Source organism: Solanum pennellii, chromosome 3, assembly GCF_001406875.1.
Source record: "Solanum pennellii chromosome 3, SPENNV200".
Lineage (NCBI taxonomy): Eukaryota > Viridiplantae > Streptophyta > Magnoliopsida > Solanales > Solanaceae > Solanum > Solanum pennellii.
The window spans coordinates 8,219,242-8,240,082 of record NC_028639.1 but is presented as its reverse complement, the minus strand read 5'-3'; the positions used below and the strand labels follow the sequence as shown (position 1 = coordinate 8,240,082).

The 20,841-nt window shown below is 33.0% G+C and overlaps 2 protein-coding genes across 2 annotated transcripts; one reads left to right on the top strand and one right to left on the bottom strand.

The window, feature by feature from the left end:
- The first annotated feature begins 550 nt into the window (after positions 1 to 550).
- LOC107015089 (tRNA-dihydrouridine(16/17) synthase [NAD(P)(+)]-like) lies at positions 551 to 5,191 on the top strand. Its single transcript, XM_015215257.2, has 3 exons — positions 551 to 1,161; positions 1,660 to 1,766; positions 4,240 to 5,191. The coding sequence occupies exons 1-3, from the start codon at positions 721 to 723 to the stop codon at positions 4,976 to 4,978; spliced, it is 1,287 nt and encodes a 428-aa protein (XP_015070743.1). The 5' UTR covers positions 551 to 720; the 3' UTR covers positions 4,979 to 5,191.
- Positions 5,192 to 7,617: 2,426 nt separating this feature from the next.
- Positions 7,618 to 12,583, bottom strand: LOC107012122 (SUMO-conjugating enzyme SCE1). Its single transcript, XM_015211860.2, has 5 exons — positions 12,424 to 12,583; positions 12,219 to 12,302; positions 8,882 to 9,034; positions 8,674 to 8,787; positions 7,618 to 7,964 (listed from the first exon to the last, which is right to left on the bottom strand). The coding sequence occupies exons 1-5, from the start codon at positions 12,490 to 12,492 to the stop codon at positions 7,902 to 7,904; spliced, it is 483 nt and encodes a 160-aa protein (XP_015067346.1). The 5' UTR covers positions 12,493 to 12,583; the 3' UTR covers positions 7,618 to 7,901.
- Between the last annotated feature and the right edge of the window lie 8,258 nt (positions 12,584 to 20,841).

Below are 20,841 nucleotides of genomic sequence, written 5' to 3'. Positions count from 1 at the left end.
TATGAATTAAAAGTGAATTATGTATACAATATATATGAATTATATTATTTTTTTGAAATATATTATGTTTGTATGGTAAAAATTTGACACATTGTATTATAAATGTATTAAAATGTGTGATAAATGTATTATCTATCATTAAAACTTGTATTATATATGAATAATAAAGAATTAAAAGTGATCAAGTGAAAAAAGATATTATTGCTATAAATGGTAAATATTTTTTTATTTTAGTATATTTATGTAAGTTTTCCTATTTCTCAAGCCCCTTAAATCAGCAGGCTTACTCAATTCGGACTAGAAAATCATTTTCTTAAATGGGTTTCAAAAATCTTAGCACACTCCTATTAAATCTCGGATTATGCTAAGTTGACCCAATGAGCCTAGCCCATATTGACGGCTCTAATTGAGATATCACTCTCAAATGTCACAAATTAATAGATACATAATTATCTAAATGATTCTTTATCACCTTAAAAATATGTATACATGAAAACAATTATGTGTTCAATATATCTAAAGGATAATGCACACAATTCAATGGACTTATAACAGATTTGATCTATTTTCAATTGTAGAGGGATATTTAGAAAACAAAATGCCTTGTCCACCTCAGCACCAACCACCCACCCCCACTTCCCCTGCCATTTAAAACCCTAATTTCATTCCAACCGCTATTACGGCGGCGATGGGTGGCGTAGCCATTTCCATTGCCTCCTCATGAGATTCCAACTTATCTCCGTCAGCTCCATTTTCATCCTAAATTCTCGCCACCACACATACCTTTATAGAAACCTTTCCATGGCTACTGAAACCCTAAATTCCGCCATTAACGGCGAAGTCGTCGACGACGATCTTCTATGCTCCGACGCCACCACCACTTCATCTATCATTGAACAAGAAGGAGGGAGGCATCCAGTCGGACTGAATTGTGCGAACGGTTACTTAAAGGGGGAAGCACGGATAGAGAGAGCTTGGGCTCATTGGAAGAAGTTAGGAGAGCCGAAACTTATTGTTGCTCCAATGGTTGACAACTCAGAGTTGCCTTTTCGTCTGCTGTGTCGAAAGCATGGTGCGCAAGCTGCTTATACACCTATGCTTCACTCCCGTATCTTCAGTGAAAATGAGAAGTATCGTTCTCTTGAATTTACTACCTGCAAGGTATCTAATTCTCATTGTTGTGTGGAAATTCGGATTTGTAAACTACTTTGTCATTGGAAATTTTCAAATCCAGTAAATTTAGTTGAAATTTTGTATTTTGTCATTGAATGTGTACAAGTTAATAGTAAAGAACTAGAATCCCAAACCCATTAGAAGAACTAGGATACCAAACCCATAAGATTCAAATTTTGGCTCACTAATGCGCATTTTTGAGAGTTCATAGTGCTCCAAAGCCTTTAACTTTCTTCAAGAGACAAACTATTGAGTATAAAAATGAAAAAGGCAGAATAGCATGATTTTATGGAATTTGCTAATCACTTCTTTTCACTTTAGTTGCTTAGAAATGTTCAATACATTCTTAACTGAACAATTACAAATACATTTGACTTGCGGAATTACATTGTAATTTTTCAAATCTTGCTTACCTTGTTTGATATATTTTGTTTTTTCCAGGCTCTGATCTCGTACTTTATCCCTTTGTCATTTTGTAAATTGCAGGAGGACCGTCCACTTTTTGTTCAATTCTGTGCAAATGATCCAGACACTTTGCTAGAAGCAGCTCGAAGAGTAGAGCCATACTGCGACTATGTGGACATCAACTTGGGGTACACTCCTTTCCCATTCGTTTCCTTTGTCTAATCTTAGGATTTGTTATTTTGGATTGTATTTCTTGACATCAACATACTTTATGGGATGAAGGGATATAATGTATTTGAACTGTGAATACATCTTCGCCTCAGTTGTAATTCGAGTTAACATTTCAATTTAACATAGTAATTAGGGATAAGGATACTACATTCAAGTTTGTACAAGTTTCTTGAAAACTAGACTCTGTTTTGCTTGAGAAACATTTATCTACAACATGGGCACTATCAGTAACTTGGAATTAGTTGAGGTAAAGAAAAGTCAGTTTATGAGAATTATTTTTGGGTTTGCTATGGACAGTTGGGTAATGGCGCCCTAGATGACATCATTTTCCATTACTCTCTTTTGCTTCCATCTCCTTCTCTCCCTGAAGTAACTATTTTCACCTTACTGGCTTACTTGCAGTAGCCACCTAGCGCTGTCTATGCCTTGCTTGAGGTCAACTATGTGGTTATAGGCTAAGTTGCTCGAATTCTTCACTTTTGGTGGCGCACCCGTGTCGACACAACGTGGGTGTGGGTGTGGGATCTATGTCCGATTTGGTCAACCTATTTTGGGTACATTGACCAAAATCGATGGGGAAAATCTGGACAATTTGGATGATTTATGTAATCAATGCAAAAGCTATGGTGAAATTGAAGGAAATGAAATACCTTTTATTAGAAATTTCTATGTCACTCCTTTACCTCTGATCTCTTTCCAATATTCTTTTTTTTATAAGGTAAAGCTCCTTCCAGGATTCTCCTCGAGTTCTCCACATAATGTCTCATAATTTAGGTTTTATTGCTCTAAATTTTAGATATTCTAATTATTTTTGGGCAAATCCTCGCACCCATATCCATACATGGTTCTATATCCCCGAAGAGAGTAGAATACGCGTTGTACTCTTTTTTCCTTAGTCTAGGTTTTGTCCCATTGGGTTCTCCTAGCAAGATTTTTAATGAGGCAACAAGCAAATGTCTATTTAAAGATATATGTTCTCATTTTCCTTCCCTAAAGTTTCTTTAGTTAGGCATAGACATCCAAGGGGGAGTGTTGTGACACGTGGATGTCATATGTGGATAGTGTGTGCATGGCAAGGTTAAAAGTGTGGTATTTTTGCACTACTTGTGCAATGTGATGGATGGCTTGTGTCAGCTATTTACTGGCACATGCACTTTGCCTATAAAAGGCTTGTTTCTTCCTTTTGAGTGACATACGAATGAAGGAAATACAATACATCCTCTCTTTTTTTTTTATGTTCAAGTACTCTCTCTATTTGTTCTTCCTTTTTTTTTACCTATTTAGAGTAATTCGAATTGGTAGAGTCTCGTGGTGATAATGTGTTATAAAATAAACAACTTAACAAAACTAAAGTAAAAAAGGAAGAACAATAGAGAGTACTTGAACGTAAACAAAAAGAGAGAGACTAAGGATGTATTGTATTTTTCCTTCATTTGTATTTCATTCACAATGAAGTAACAAGCCTTTTATAGGCAAAGTGCATGTGGTAGGTAGTAAATGGCTAACACAAGCTATCCATCACATTGCACAAATACCACATTTTAACCTTGTCATGCACACACTATCCACATGTTCACAACATTCTTAAAAATTAGATCATGAAGGATCCAACATTTAGGTCCGCATCCGTATGGGACACCTACACCCGAGTCCGAGTAACTTAGGTCATAGGGAGTGAGTGATCGTTTTTGATGAGTTATTGTATCTTGAGAACCATATATTGAGTAAAATATGATAGATAATGACGGCATTGCTGCTCTCTAGTTACAAGTAGCAGAAAGGATGACCTTAAGGATTCCATCAGGACTACCAGGTGAAAAAAATTACTCCACTGGAAGGCCTATTTTATCAGGCTCAATGTTGGGAGAATTCCATTCTTCGAAGTTCGATCCACCAAATTACCATTTGGTCGAGTCACCGACTGATTTTAAATTGTCACGTCGTTGACTTTGTAAAATGGTGCACTAGTAACTTCTTGTTCAAGGAGGCATAAATTTGGTACAGACCTAACCGAGTTGGATGTGCTTGGGGCTCGTGGCCCTGATCACAGAATGAACAAGCTTTGCATCTTGACGACCTTCAGATGTAGAGCAGCAGAATAATAACAAATTTGGGAATGCTTTAGAAGTTGTATTAGGTTTCAAGATGCAAAAATTTGTGAGATTTGTAAAGTTTTGACTAGTAGAATTCAGAAAAGTACTTCGGCTTGATGGGTTGTTCTGTTGCCAGAGCATAGAACAAAGCAGCTTTTGTTTTCCAGTTCAAGATGAGTATGTCCTTAATTGTGATGTTATTTTTTTCCCATTTCTAAGCTGACTGTCTTATGCATGTTACTGTAGTTTGTCTTATGCTATGTTTACTGGATTCTCTAATCGGATCTTGGATCACTTACCATGCATCTTTATTTTAGTTGGTTTTTGTCCCACGCAGGTGTCCCCAGCGTATTGCGAGACGAGGGAATTATGGAGCATTCCTCATGGATAATCTTCCTCTTGTGAAGTCTCTGGTAGAAAAGTTGGCTAACAATCTTGATGTTCCTGTGTCATGCAAAATACGAGTTTTCCCTAATTTGCAAGATACACTTAGTTATGCAAAAATGTTGGAGGATGCTGGTTGTTCTCTTTTAGCAGTGCACGGCCGAACAAGGGATGAAAAAGATGGAAAGAAATTCAGAGCCAATTGGGAGGCCATCAAAGCTGTTAGAGACGTTGTTAGGATTCCTGTCCTTGCTAATGGTGATATACGGCACATGGATGATGTACATAACTGCTTGGAAAAGACTGGTGCTGATGGGGTACTTTCAGCGGAATCTCTTCTTGAAAATCCAGCTCTATTTGCAGGATATCGAACTGCTGAATGGGGATTGAGCACTGCAGGAATCAAAGAAGATGGTAAGCTAGACCAAGCTGAGTTAGTCGTAGATTATTTGAAGTTGTGTGAGAGACATCCAGTGCCATGGAGAATGATCCGTTCTCATGTGCACAAGATGTTGGGAGAGTGGTTTAGGATCGAGCCAAGCGTTAGAGAGGATTTCAACCAGCAATCCCAACTCACCTTCGAATTCCTTTATGACTTGGTAAATCGATTAAGGGAACTTGGAGTGAGTGTACCACTTTATGTGAAGGAGACTCAAGAGGAAGCTGCATCTCCAAATGGAGACGGGGCATAAATTATCTTCTGTAAGTTCGGTTAGATTCCACTTAGTTGTACAATCAAAACATAGATTGTCATTCTTGCTAGCAAAAAGGAAAGTTAGATCGTCATTCTTTACTACAAAGTTATGTATTCTTTTTTTGCTGCGAGAGATCTTTATTTATTTATTTTTACATGTAAGATACTTATGGGATTACAGGCAAGAATTTTGAGATCATTCCCATAGAAAGATAAGATGGGTGATTTAGGTTATGGTTAAAAAATCAAAACGAATTGCAATCTGAATTAGATCGATTAGAAAAAATGATATTGGTTTGGTTTGGTTTTAAATTTTGAAAATCGATAATGTTTGGTTTGGTTTTGATTTTACTGATAAACTATTTCAAAAATCACCAAACCAGTAATTAGATATATAAATTTTATAATTATTTATATATTATTCATAAATAAAAAATTAATATTCTGTTTAATTTTAAGTAATTTAAGTTTTAACTTTATCATTTTCTCAAGCCCAATACTTAAATTTTTAGATATATTACAAAAATCACATACTTTTAAGGGAAAATTATAATTTATCGCTTAAAAGTTTATAATTACAGAAACTCCTCAAACGGATACAATAATATAACCGCTGATACACTAAAAAGAGGGTTGGATATATTAATGGCCGAAAAATCAAAGCGCTGATACATTAAAAAGGGCGTCGCATACATGTGTCGATACATTAACAAGAGGGTCAGATTAGGGGTGGGCGTTCGGTTCTTCGATTCGGTTTAATCAAATTTTGATTCGGTTCTTCGGTATTCGGTTTTAGAAAAGTGTGCACCATAGTTTATACCAAATTAGATCGGTCCATTCGGTTTTTTCTACTTCGATTCGGTTTAGTCCGATTTTTTTAAATCAGTTTTTCGGTCTGAATAAAAATAAAGAGGGAATATGATAAAGTGTTAAGAGTTTTATAATGTATTTAATAAAAATAAAGGGGCATAGATGAATTTTTAGCAAAGATGTCAACGAATTTGTTTCCTTTTCTTAGCATAGATGACTGCCATTTTGCTAAAGCCTAAAGGCGTTCTTCCATACCGGAATGCTGAATGAATAAAGAAGAGAGCAAGCAGCCTAGCAAGCACGATACCACGATGAAATTTCGAACAATCAAAATATAAGGACTCACAGTGTACAATTGTACATAAACAACAATAGTTCAACACTTTATTGACATTATATTTGTTGTCATTTAAAAATTAAAAATTTAAATGGGTCATGTAAATGTTTTGAGTCAAAATTCAAAAGTGTATAACGATTACTCCCTCCGTCCCATTTTATATGGCACCATTTGACCCGGCTTGGAGTTTAAGAAATAAATGAAGACTTTGAATTGTTTTTTCTTTCTCTCTCCTCATAAATGTATTAAAGTACTACTTAAAATTAAGTGGGACCAACAAAGGTAAAAGAGAAAATGTACCTTTAGGTACTTACCATATGAGGAAATGTGACATTCTTTTTGGGATTGAACAAAAAGGAAATGGTGCCACATAAAATAGGACGGAGGGAGTATTAATTAAGCAATATAATTTAAATATTTTTAAATTTAGTAAATAAAACTTCGGTTCCTCAGTGAACCGTAGTTTCAGGACCCTTGCACCGAACTCCGAACCGAAGAACCGAAGTTTCAAGAAAAGAAAACCAACACCGAACCAAAACACCAAAGAACTGAAATTTTTCAGTTCGGTTCAATTTTTTGATTTTTCGGTATTTATGCCCACCCCTAGGTCAGATACATTAATGGAGGGTTCGGATACATTAATGGCCAAAAAATCAAAGTGATACATTAAAAAGAGAATTGTATACATGCGCTGATACATTAAAAAGAGGGTCAGATACACTAATGACATTTTTGCCTTAAGAAAAAAAATGAGGAATTTTGGAGATTTGTAAAACTTATAGGGGATAATGACAATAAGTAAACTAAAATGTGAGATTTCTATAATTATTCCTAATTTTTTTCGACTATTATGATCTTAAGTCCAAGTCCATTAAAATTCATTACTTTGATCTTTACCTACATTGCCTCACATAAAATAGTTACCGTTTTTCATAATCGAATCACTTTGTTCGTGTAATGATAGCTTTAATATTGCTTGATTGCATAATTAGACCAACAATAGTTATTCTATGGATTATTCATGTATTAAAGTGTTTGGGTCTATGTAGATATGTACGTCCCCAAAAAACTTATCACTTTCAAGCCAAATAGTAGAACCAAACTGACAATAACCGAAGCAGCAGTTATTTTTTTTCGTTTCGTTTGGTTTTAAAAATTTTAAAAGCCAACTAGATTGATTTAATTTTATTTTAAAGAGATAACCAAACCACGAACACCCTAGGTAAGATCACATTGGGTCTGTTGTACTCAACCTCACTTTGATCTATACAAGAGACTATTCACATCTTTGAATCCATGACTGGCTACGCAACAACCCATGATGTAAAAGACTAACAAGCTCTGTAATATGATGCAAAGGACTTCGTCAGTTAACAATGGTTCTTGATGGCTTACACTTGGAAAAAGTATCTCATCATAAAAAAAGGTAAAATTAAGGAGAGAGCTGAGTTATGACCAAAACATAAAGTAGATATAATGAGATCAACAAATTAGGAATAGTAGATGTACTCTGATATCACAAAAGAAATTAGAGAACCAATGACATGTTTCAATCGTCTGAAACAATTATAGCTTTGCATGTTAATACACACACATATATGATGACTTAGTAACAATGAAAACCAGAATCAGGTATAAATTCCAACTATAACGATTCAATTCGCTGCTGCAACAAAACTAATCAACCATCATATTGCCAAAGCAGTGTCAGCTATCAGTAGGCTATGACCAGCGAACACACACATACACATGATTATACCAAACATTATAAAGACTACACCAGAGGAGGATATTGCTTGGCCTGCAGCTTAACCCGCTTCTTGTACTCAATAGCATCCTGCATAAATGTGACCATGAGCGTAATCATCTCATTTAAAAATAAAGCTTAAACGATTGAAAAGATCAAACTTCTAATTAGTTTATTATGTTGTCTTCAAACACGTCCCCGACAAGCAAGCATGGTTCACATGAAAATTGTTTTTGTTTATTATTTTGATAAATCGATAGTGACGACTAAAAGAGAGCCTACTTCTAATTACTCAGATCTTATTCTCGTCGACATTTTATAGGCAGTACCAAACTCCTGATTTCCATTGAACAGTTTGAGAATTTGAAATGGAAACAATCAGTATAAGCAAGATAAATATTATAAGTAGACTAGCCGATAGTGCCAACAATAAGAGCTATGGGATCACTTCACCATTCCGGAGTAGTACTCCAATACTAAGTAGTGGCCTACACTGCTCAAGATGGTTAAATTTGTAGTCTCTGTCCCCTATTAAACTCTCATATGATCCGCCATGGTTATCAATTATAAGTGTAAACTAACAAATTTAGTGTATTTTAATGAAATACGGGTCCATGGTTGAAGCTTTAAGTGTGTAGTTACTACCTTTTTTGGGATGTCATACAGAAAATACATTGGAGAGTACTAAATATATTTTTCCATTACAAGAAGAATCGATTTGGAAATATTCAGAGTTGAGGGTAAGACAACTGATTTGGGACATACGCAATAATATTTGATTTAAGGAAACCAAACTTACCTGAATAAAGAGATGATATCCTTCAGTTTGAGCAGGATCAGCAGGGTTTGGCTGATCTAACAGGTCTTGGATGCCAACGAGTATCTGTTTCACTGTAATGGCTGGTCTCCAACCCTGCAGATGATAAAACACAACTAACAGCCGTCATAATGTAAACACAGAAAAACAAGAAGTGAAATAGTACAGAGAAATGGCATATTCCACATACACTGTCTTCATTGAGGATCGACAAGCAAACTGTTCCTGATGGATACACATTCGGATGGAAGAAACCTTGTGGGAATTTGCACTTCGGTGGTTTGCTAGGATAATCTTCACTGAAGTGAATCGTAACTGGATAACAACCACCTTCCCAATCCGTCTGCATGTACTCAAAAGTTGTTAGTCACCAAACAAACTCCTACTATAAAGGTACACGGTTAAGAATCAGAAAAGGCAATGTTTGACACACATCATATGGATCCTTGTTTATATAAGTTTAACGTTTGTTGCTATAAGTTTAATACTTTAGTTAATGTTGGGCAAAATTCTCTAACAAGCATCATAAAGACTTGAAATGCTTCAAAGGAGGGAGGGGGAGATACACAAAGTATAAGTGGAATCCATATTGCATATTGCCACAAATAAATTTACCATAAATAAATATTCTCTTTCCTAACATTAATGTGAGTGTGTACAGGTTGCTAATGTCAATGTGCCGCTAGACAATAGCAATTAGCAACCAACATGGAGGACTTTGGGTTCACATGTACCCACGCTCTTCCTCATATGCGTCAGGAAAGCAAACCCCTCTTTGGTCGTCTTTTGTCTAGATAACTTTTGTTCCAAAACAAACATTATTTTCTATTTTCTCTCTCTTTGTTTGAAGTTTAGTCCCATATGCTAACGAATCCCTCCAGTATCTTGAATCTCATCCTCGGTGTCGTCATTATTGTAAGGTGTTGGTACTTCTTTAATACCAAAGTTAGAAATATTATTGTCCAAAACAACTTCAAGATCCTGTTAGAATTTAGGTAGTGACTAAAACATACAAATGCTACCTTTTGTACTGAGTTATTTAAAATTGTTAACAACTCTAGTGCTATGGTTACCTTCTTAAAAATACCATCATGCAATAGGCTACAAGAAAGAGAACATTTGCTGGTAGATTCAGTTTTCGAAAAGAAAAATCTATTTCTACGAAGACAACAGTCCCCAACACTTCTCTATTAATCATAATTGTTCCATAATATACAACTACAATAACATGAAATAGGAGAAAACGAAAAACAAAACAAATCAAGCAGAAAAGGAAAAATTAAGGAGCATCAGCCATTTGATCATTTATATATAGCAGTATGCTTCCAAAAGTTTTATTACTTAGCTCAACTCAATCTATTTTCTCAATCTGGCTTTAAATGGTCAGGCCTATTATGAACATTCAGTTTCACTCTCAACAAGTAAAGCATATTCAAGAAACTGGCAAGGAAAAAGTATCGTGGTGTGTTCAAATTTCATTTAGTTTCAAGATTGGTCATTGGAGTATGTAAAGCAAGACCGAAAAATAATCCTCTAAGAAATTTCATGAACTGTACATACATCAGTATTACTTTTATTTAGTTTTGACTCATAATGAAGATTAAAAAGTTCTTTTAGACCTTAAAATTCTTAATCTACTTCTTGTTTGCAAGACTCAAAGCCAGACAAAAGCTTCAAAATTTTAATTTTAAATAAATCGAACGAATATAATAAAATCAACGAATTATAGATACGCATTTAGTTTTAATTATCTTACTTTCATACAACCAAATCGAACATCTATTTTAAAGGTGGTAGTGCATCCATCTTCTTGAAATCATTGGTAGTTGAGAATGATAAGGAAAATGAAGCTAGTAGCTTCGACAATGAGATTTCAAATCGTCCTAGCATCTGAATCCACATTTTTTTTAATTTTGAGAATTGTGACGATAAAGGTGTCCACAAAGTTCTCATCCCTAAATGTAGTATATACACTTTTTACCGCTTAAGAGCAAATGAATACCAAGATGTCACACTTCAAAAAATCTCATGCCACAGCTTAAAGCATCTTAAAACACTTGCTACCAGTGGCATACGCAGGATTTTTCGTCAGCTTACATATATATATGTGTGTGTGTGCCTCTTTTAAAAAAATAAAAGAAAAATACTTATAACTTATTTTGATTGAGCTTTCTTTAATGTATTCAAAATATAATAAGTAGTACCAAATTGAGAAAGAAGGGGAAAAATATAAAATAATAAGTGCTCCGTGCTAAAGTGAGGAAGAACGGAAAAAGAACAAAACAAATTGTATAAAAAATGAGGTTATGCATGTTTGAGCGGCTGATCTCAGCTTTAAAAATTTCAAGTCTTACCGACTGAGCTATGCGCAACTTTTCCTTAAGAAGTGTCACCTTGTAGTATTTATCTCTTTTATCTGTTTTTTCCTTCTAATAATTTATCCATATGTAGTAAATTTTCTCTAGAACAGTGTCACGTGACACACCATAGTCCTTCTTAAATCCACCGCTACTTGCTACCATCATGTTCTACATATATATGAGGTAATTAATTTTTAAAACTTATTATCCATTTCAGACAGGACTGATTAAGTTCACTTCCTTCAAATAAAAAATGAGAAATAAGTTAACAATCAAAATGACTGGACATTTGGTTTCCATTTGCAGCCAACAGGACTTGTTTCCTAAGTATGACGGAACAACAAATCCTAATCATATGCTGATAGTGAGATAGTCATATATTGACTTGATGTAAGGATTTCACACTAATGTGAAATACCATGAGGCATAGCGTAGTGACAGAAATACCAGCAACTCACTGAAACATCATCTAAAGCCCTTAGACTCTTGTTCATAAATATGATAGAAGCAACACCAATATGGTAAAATGTATGCATAATGCACCCCAAGTATACTATACTTTATTGAAATTTACAAAAACAAAAGAGAAACCATTTCTTCAAAGCTACTGAGAAATTCAAGGAAAAGATGGGAATTCCAAAGTCACAATGGCATCTATTAAAGCTTAATTGCACACTACTAAGGTTATACATAGATAGTTCAAAATCACTAAAAACTATTCAATTTTGAGAAGTATCACGATCAGAATCATCATCAAGGACAACATACCCAATGTAGTCCCACAAATGAGGTCTAGGGAGGGTAGAGTACACGCAGACCTTACCTCTACCTCAAAAGTGAAGTAGAGAGGCTGATTCCGATAGCAGTATCGCGATCAACATATACATCAAAAATCATGCAGGGTCTTAATTAAGCATAATGTTAACAACCAAGAAAACCCTGAACATCAGAAGCTACAATTGATGCCTTTCCAAAGGCTTCAATCCAGATATAAGAAAACAGATGTTATTCAACAAAAGGGATCAAATTTGACTGACCCTTTAACTGATCACACACTCTAATCAACAAGTTTTGTGAGAAAGATGAAATCTTTACATCCTGACAAGAAAAACAAGAAGATAAACAAACTAAAACTCTGATGGGGTTGATGAGAAATAGAAAATTTACCCCTGTTTTACCAGGAATAGAGCAGTGCCACACCATCAAGTTCACTGACCCATCTGGAAGCGTCTCCGGTTTAGCCACAAACCCCTACACAACAACCAAACAAAAACATCAAAATCTTGAAATGAAAAGACCAAAAAAGCACTAAAATTAAGAAAGACTTGTAGCTTTTCATCTATATATGGGAAAAGGAGGAGAGAAATCAAACATGGGGATGATTCCTGCGCCAAGCTTTGCGTTCTTCAGCAAGACGGCCACGAGCGATTCCTGCAGACATTGCTGTCTCTCAAGTCTTATCTCGAAAAACAACACAAAGAAGCAAAGTATTTGAAGCTTTGTTGGCTGCGCTGCCATTTTAAAGAGAAATTTTCTTGGGAACAAAAATATTTAGGGTCAAGATATGTGATCCAAGTTGGAAATTAAAAAATTACTTCTTCCGTCACATTTTAGGTGAGCTAATTTAATTCGATACAAAATTTAAAAAATAATAAAAGATTTTTAAAATTTATTATCTAAAATGAATGAATCAAATTTATGTGACGGTAAATAATTTCATAAAAAGTAAAATGAACATTTCAAAATTAAATTGTTATTTAATATAAAAATATATCATTCTTTTTTTAAACTGATTAGAAAAAATAAATCATATAAATTGGAACAGAATAAGTACTATTTTTTAAATGTTGGATTTTGTGGAAGGGATTATAAGACGAAGAATCAAATCTTCACTAATAAAATAAAAGTTTAAATAGTAAATTAATTGAGTGCGTAAAATTCTTCGATTAGGAAATATAATTAGCATTTGAAATTGAGCATTAATATGATATAAAATGGGAATGAAAATTATAATTTTACTTGAAAAACTTCTTTAAACTAGGGTTAGAATCATTCTCTCTGTTTCAAAAAGAATTATCTAATTTGACTTGGAATAGAGTTTAAGAAAAGAGAGAAGACTTTTTAATCTTTGTGGTTCTAAATTAAAGTTATGTCAATGTACCAAAATGTCATTTAATCTTGTGGTCTTAAACATGTTACGTGAAAAGTTAAAGTTAAAGTGTTGCCAAGAAAGGAAAGGGATCTATTTGCCACAAATTTTAAACATATGGAGAATATATAACCCATACAAATAAAATCTGAAGAAACATGACTTTATTGATAAATATTGCGGGTACAATTCTGTTGATCCCTTGATGCTACTCTCCTAAGATTTAGCCATGATTCGAGGGTCGTTAGTGGCGTATTTATCGAACTAGGATGATTTAGATTTGATCTCTTTATATATGAATGATCCATCAGTTTGCGGAGTATTCGAGATTTTGATCTCTTTATGGAATTTTTGAAATGCCTTTTAAGGGAATTTATTACCGTTTTTATAGGCGTGAACACTAGGGGTTAGGGTTGAATAGCCTCCAAGAATCTTAGTTTGAGTTGAACACAATTTGTAAAGTTCCAACTCGAATTGAACGCGTCTTGTAGAGTCCCACAAAATTTCAATGTCTACAAATGCCCCTGCTTCAAGGCTTGTCGGAGTGTAGACTTGATAAAACTCAAAGACGAGGCTTGAAGTACGTACTCATTCTTCCACCTTTTCAACTTCAGATTTTCAGATTTGATTTAAGAGAGAAGAGATGAAGGGCAGATTTGGTCCCACTAGACGTGCCAATTTGTTGTGTCGTACACAGTTTATACTCTTGCAGGCAAGGCGTGACATGTAGTTTAGGCTCGTACCTTAAGGAGCATTTTTAACTCGAAGATTTAACGCAAATTTAAAGAGCTTTATGATATACAATTTAGACTCGTGCCTCAAGAAGGATTTTAACTCGATAATTTAACTCGAACTTGAAGATTTAAGGGACATACAATTTAAGCTCATGTTTCAAGGGGCATTTCAACTTGAAGATTTAACTCTAACTTGAAGATTTAACTGAGATACAGTTTAAACTCGTAATTCAAGGAGCATTTCAACTTGAAGATTTAACTCAAACTTGAAAATTTAAATGACATACAGTTTAAGCTCGTGTTTCAAGGAGCATTTCAACTTGAAGATTTAACTCTAACTTGAAGATTTAACTGAGATACAGTTTAAACTCGTAATTCAAGGAGCATTTCAACTTGAAGATTTAACTCTAACTTGAAGATTTAACTGAGATACAGTTTAAACTCGTAATTCAAGGAGCATTTCAACTTGAAGATTTAACTCTAACTTGAAGATTTAACTGAGATACAGTTTAAACTCGTAATTCAAGGAGCATTTCAACTTGAAGATTTAACTCTAACTTGAAGATTTAACTGAGATACAGTTTAAACTCGTAATTCAAGGAGCATTTCAACTTGAAGATTTAACTCTAACTTGAAGATTTAACTGAGATACAGTTTAAACTCGTAATTCAAGGAGCATTTCAACTTGAAGATTTAACTCTAACTTGAAGATTTAACTGAGATACAGTTTAAACTCGTAATTCAAGGAGCATTTCAACTTGAAGATTTAACTCTAACTTGAAGATTTAACTGAGATACAGTTTAAACTCGTAATTCAAGGAGCATTTCAACTTGAAGATTTAACTCTAACTTGAAGATTTAACTGAGATACAGTTTAAACTCGTAATTCAAGGAGCATTTCAACTTGAAGATTTAACTCTAACTTGAAGATTTAACTGAGATACAGTTTAAACTCGTAATTCAAGGAGCATTTCAACTTGAAGATTTAACTCTAACTTGAAGATTTAACTGAGATACAGTTTAAACTCGTAATTCAAGGAGCATTTCAACTTGAAGATTTAACTCTAACTTGAAGATTTAACTGAGATACAGTTTAAACTCGTAATTCAAGGAGCATTTCAACTTGAAGATTTAACTCTAACTTGAAGATTTAACTGAGATACAGTTTAAACTCGTAATTCAAGGAGCATTTCAACTTGAAGATTTAACTCTAACTTGAAGATTTAACTGAGATACAGTTTAAACTCGTAATTCAAGGAGCATTTCAACTTGAAGATTTAACTCTAACTTGAAGATTTAACTGAGATACAGTTTAAACTCGTAATTCAAGGAGCATTTCAACTTGAAGATTTAACTCTAACTTGAAGATTTAACTGAGATACAGTTTAAACTCGTAATTCAAGGAGCATTTCAACTTGAAGATTTAACTCTAACTTGAAGATTTAACTGAGATACAGTTTAAACTCGTAATTCAAGGAGCATTTCAACTTGAAGATTTAACTCTAACTTGAAGATTTAACTGAGATACAGTTTAAACTCGTAATTCAAGGAGCATTTCAACTTGAAGATTTAACTCTAACTTGAAGATTTAACTGAGATACAGTTTAAACTCGTAATTCAAGGAGCATTTCAACTTGAAGATTTAACTCTAACTTGAAGATTTAACTGAGATACAGTTTAAACTCGTAATTCAAGGAGCATTTCAACTTGAAGATTTAACTCTAACTTGAAGATTTAACTGAGATACAGTTTAAACTCGTAATTCAAGGAGCATTTCAACTTGAAGATTTAACTCTAACTTGAAGATTTAACTGAGATACAGTTTAAACTCGTAATTCAAGGAGCATTTCAACTTGAAGATTTAACTCTAACTTGAAGATTTAACTGAGATACAGTTTAAACTCGTAATTCAAGGAGCATTTCAACTTGAAGATTTAACTCTAACTTGAAGATTTAACTGAGATACAGTTTAAACTCGTAATTCAAGGAGCATTTCAACTTGAAGATTTAACTCTAACTTGAAGATTTAACTGAGATACAGTTTAAACTCGTAATTCAAGGAGCATTTCAACTTGAAGATTTAACTCTAACTTGAAGATTTAACTGAGATACAGTTTAAACTCGTAATTCAAGGAGCATTTCAACTTGAAGATTTAACTCTAACTTGAAGATTTAACTGAGATACAGTTTAAACTCGTAATTCAAGGAGCATTTCAACTTGAAGATTTAACTCTAACTTGAAGATTTAACTGAGATACAGTTTAAACTCGTAATTCAAGGAGCATTTCAACTTGAAGATTTAACTCTAACTTGAAGATTTAACTGAGATACAGTTTAAACTCGTAATTCAAGGAGCATTTCAACTTGAAGATTTAACTCTAACTTGAAGATTTAACTGAGATACAGTTTAAACTCGTAATTCAAGGAGCATTTCAACTTGAAGATTTAACTCTAACTTGAAGATTTAACTGAGATACAGTTTAAACTCGTAATTCAAGGAGCATTTCAACTTGAAGATTTAACTCTAACTTGAAGATTTAACTGAGATACAGTTTAAACTCGTAATTCAAGGAGCATTTCAACTTGAAGATTTAACTCTAACTTGAAGATTTAACTGAGATACAGTTTAAACTCGTAATTCAAGGAGCATTTCAACTTGAAGATTTAACTCTAACTTGAAGATTTAACTGAGATACAGTTTAAACTCGTAATTCAAGGAGCATTTCAACTTGAAGATTTAACTCTAACTTGAAGATTTAACTGAGATACAGTTTAAACTCGTATTTCAAGGAGCATTTCAACTTGAAGATTTAACTCAAACTTGAAGATTTAAGTGACATACAGTTTAAGCTCGTATTTTGAGGAGCATTTTAACTTGAAGATTTAACTCAAACTTAAAAATTTCAGTGACATACAATTTAATCTCGTGTTTCAAGGAGCATTGTAACTTGCGTTTAAGCTCATGCGTTAAGGAGCGTCTAGATATACATTGACTCTTCAAAGTCATCTTCGGATGCAAACTTGACCCCTCTTTGGAGTTCTTCTATATCTTCATCTTCATGAGGTCCATAGACAAGAGATTGTTGATCTTCTCTTAAAGTCACGGTTAATTCCATGTCATGTGCACGAGTTGCTAACTCTTCAAATGTATTGGGCTTTAATCCTTGCAAAATATAGTGAAGATCTCAATTCATACCTTGGATGCACATTTCAATGCTAGAAGGTTCACCAAGGCAATCTTTACAGTTGAGGCTCAAACTTCTCCAGTGATTGATAAAGTCAACAACTAACTTATCTTCACCTTGACGAGCCTTGCTATAGAAACGATTAAGGAACTCTTGCTCTAATCTCTCCCAACAATCTATAGAATTAGGTTCAAGATCTGTGTACCAATCAAAGGCATTTTCTCTAAGAGATCGAACAAACACTTTAACACGATAATCACCATACGTCCCAGCAATATTGCAAGTCTCGATAAAGTGCGCTATATGTTGTTTCGAATTTCCTTTGCCATGAAATTGTTGAAGCTTAGGATGTTGATAACCCTCATACATTTTCAAGTTATCAATCCTTTGTGTATATGGATTTGCATATATGGGAGAAATATGGATGAAGACTCAGATTTGTCTTCGATAGCCTCTATAATAAAGTTCTTTAATTGATCAATTGGAATCAAACCTTCATCTGAGATATGAATCTCTTTGGTCTTTGTTTGTTTTACGCAAGACACTTCTTTGTCTTCAATTTTAGAAAACTTTAGAGGTGATTTACTTGATCTTCTTTCAATCATGTTATCCATCTTATTTGTTAGCTTTGAAAGTTTAGCATCTTGTTCGTGTGCGCACTTATTCAGGCCTTCAATTGCTTTAGTTAAGTTTGCTAGTTGTTTTTCTATAGTGGAAGACATTTTGATATTCTTTGATGCTTAAAAAGTTGAGATGAGAGGTAGAGAATGGCACGCCCTAGCAATTCTGTTGATAAATGTCAATTCTGTTGATCCCTTGATTCTACTCCTAGGATTTATCCATGATTCAAGGGCCGTTAGTGGCGTATTTCTCGAATTAGGATGATTTAGATTTGACCTCTCTATATGAATAATCCATCAATTTGCGAAATATTCGAGATTTTGATCTCTTTATGAAATTTCCGAGATGCCTTTAAAGGGAATTTAGTACCCTTATATAGGCATAAACTAGGGTTTAGGGTTGAGTAGCCTCCAAGAATCCTAATTTGAGTCGAACACAATTTGTAGAGTCTTAACTCGAATTAAACGCATCTTGTAGAGTCCCACAAAATTTCAATATCTACAGAATCATTCATTTTTAAAAAAGACCAAAAAAGAAATAGGATCATTCTTATTAAAACGAGGTGAGTACTTATTACTTTATAAATACTATTTAATCATTTGTAAGTGGCAATTATATACAAATATATGTATTGACACGCTGGATTGATCCTTTGTTAATACCTAAAATGATTCTTTATATAAAGTGTTTTTCCCAAATGAGCTATACAAAACACAAATTTAGAGTAGTTGGGATCTAATGTAAAATTACAAATATCAGGATAAGTTGGAAAACAAATTGACAAGATTGGGCCACATGTTAGTCTTTGTTAAAAAAAGAAGCTAACGATTGGAACATGTCAAATGAATAGGTCTAACACAATTGACTAATGTGTCTGCAGTAAGTGTTGATAAAAATGGAAGCTGACGTTAACTAATTTCCCTTTTTAGATATAAATTATAATAAAAGTGATTAATATTTTATAATATATTTTCATCATATTAATATGCAAAAATATTGCAAATTATAATTATAATTTTTTACATTTTTTGAATCTCTAAATTTTTTGTTTAAATATTAAATTATAATATTATTTAATTTAACTTTGAAAAATTGTCAAATTGATTTTTTGAAAAGCGCAACATGACGAATAAAATTGAATAAAGGGAATAGTTACTAAATATTTAAGTTGTAAAATTATATTTAATCAAATTCTAATATAAATATTAATACCGACAAAAAATAAGAAAAAAACAAAATAGTAATAAATTGAAGTTATAAAACATTAAGTTACCAACACTTCCAAGTTGTAAACTAATTGTGTAATATATTTTATTTATTTGTTTATTAAATTTGTTAAAATATTGAAGGAAAATAAATTTCTTCAAGAAGGTGTTTATTTTTCTATACTTGAAATATTACATCTTTTGCAGCAAAAATAGTAATAAACAAAATAGGTCAGGATATTGTAAACTGTTTGTGTAATATATTTCATTTATTTATCGGACAAGGGCCTAAAATACCCTTAAAGTATTGAAAATGGTACAAAATTATCCTTCATCCACCTATTGGCTCCAAAATGCCCTTTTCATCCACCTTTTGGCTCCAAAATACCCTTTTCACCCACCTATTGACTCCAAAATACCCTTGTCATCCACCTTTGAGTTCAAAATTGACCACTTTTTTAATTGTTTTAAAATTAAACTCTTTAAATATTTTTAAAATACTTTGCGCTCAACTATTGATTATAATTTCAATTTATTAATATAATTTATAAACCAACCAACTACCCACTGATTACTAACTGAACCTCGCCCAATTAATAATCCAATTATAATATCAAAATCGTCATAAACACTACTAAAACACGATGAAATTATAGATGCCTCAAAATAACATTCAAAATTATTCGAGTCCGAATCGAAGCCCAATTAAATTTAGGTTGAGCCGCTTATTTATGAGGACACTTTCTTTCAAAATTGAATTAGAAATTTATGATTAAAGGTAAAGAAGTAATACATCCCGAATTAATTCATGCACTTTTTTAAATATAATTTTATAAATCTCTATGATTTGTTTTAAAATTTTCAATATATTATTTTCAAAAAAAGTTACCTATGAAATAACCTCACATAATTGAGACGTAAGAATAATTAAGATGAACATAGTCAGACTTTTAAGTTTATCGGTGATTTTTATTTAGCCACTTGAATGTATGATAATTTTCTTCTATAATTTTAAAAAACACTTAATTGGCAGTAGCTTGCATTAATAATGTGACAGGTTCATTAATTTAGAGGGATTTAATAAGTAATGGGTGGGTAGTGGATTGATTTATAAATTATACTAGTAAGTTAAATTATAACAAATAGTTGAGCGCCACGTATTTTAAAAAATATTTAAATAGTTTAAATATAAAACCGTTAAATAAGTGGTCAACTTTGAACCAAAATGTGAATGACAAGGGTATTTTGGACCCAATAGGTGTGTGGGAAGGGTATTTTGGAGCCAATAGGTGGATGGAGGGTAATTTTATACCATTTTCAATACTTTAAGGATATTTTAGGCCCTTTTCCGTTTATTTATTGATTAAATTGGTTAAAATATTGACCGAAAATAAATTTCTTCAAGAAGGTGTTTATTTTTCTATACTTAAAATATTACATCTTTTGCAGCAAAAATAGTAATAAACAAAATAGGTCAGGATATTATACACCATATCAGAAAATGCGAGATGTTTGCATGTCTTTCTCCGCATTTCTAACTTTATAAATAAAAAAAAAGTTGGGATAATGCACAAGTATCCTCCTTATGTCCGAAATTTTATAGACACACTTATACTATACTAAAGTACTATTACTTTCTGAACTTATTTTATTAGTAACTTTTTACCCGTTTTTGACCTACGTGGCACTATCTTGTGGGTCCAACACTGATTGATTTTTTTCAAGCTAGTGCTACGTAGGTCGAAAAGAGGTAGAAAATTACGTATAAAATAAGTTAAGGGGGGTAATAGGACCTTAATATAGTTTAAGTGTGTCTCTGGAATTCCGAATATATGCATTTTCCCAAAAAAGTCTACTACTCTCTGTCTCCATTATATATATATATATATATATATA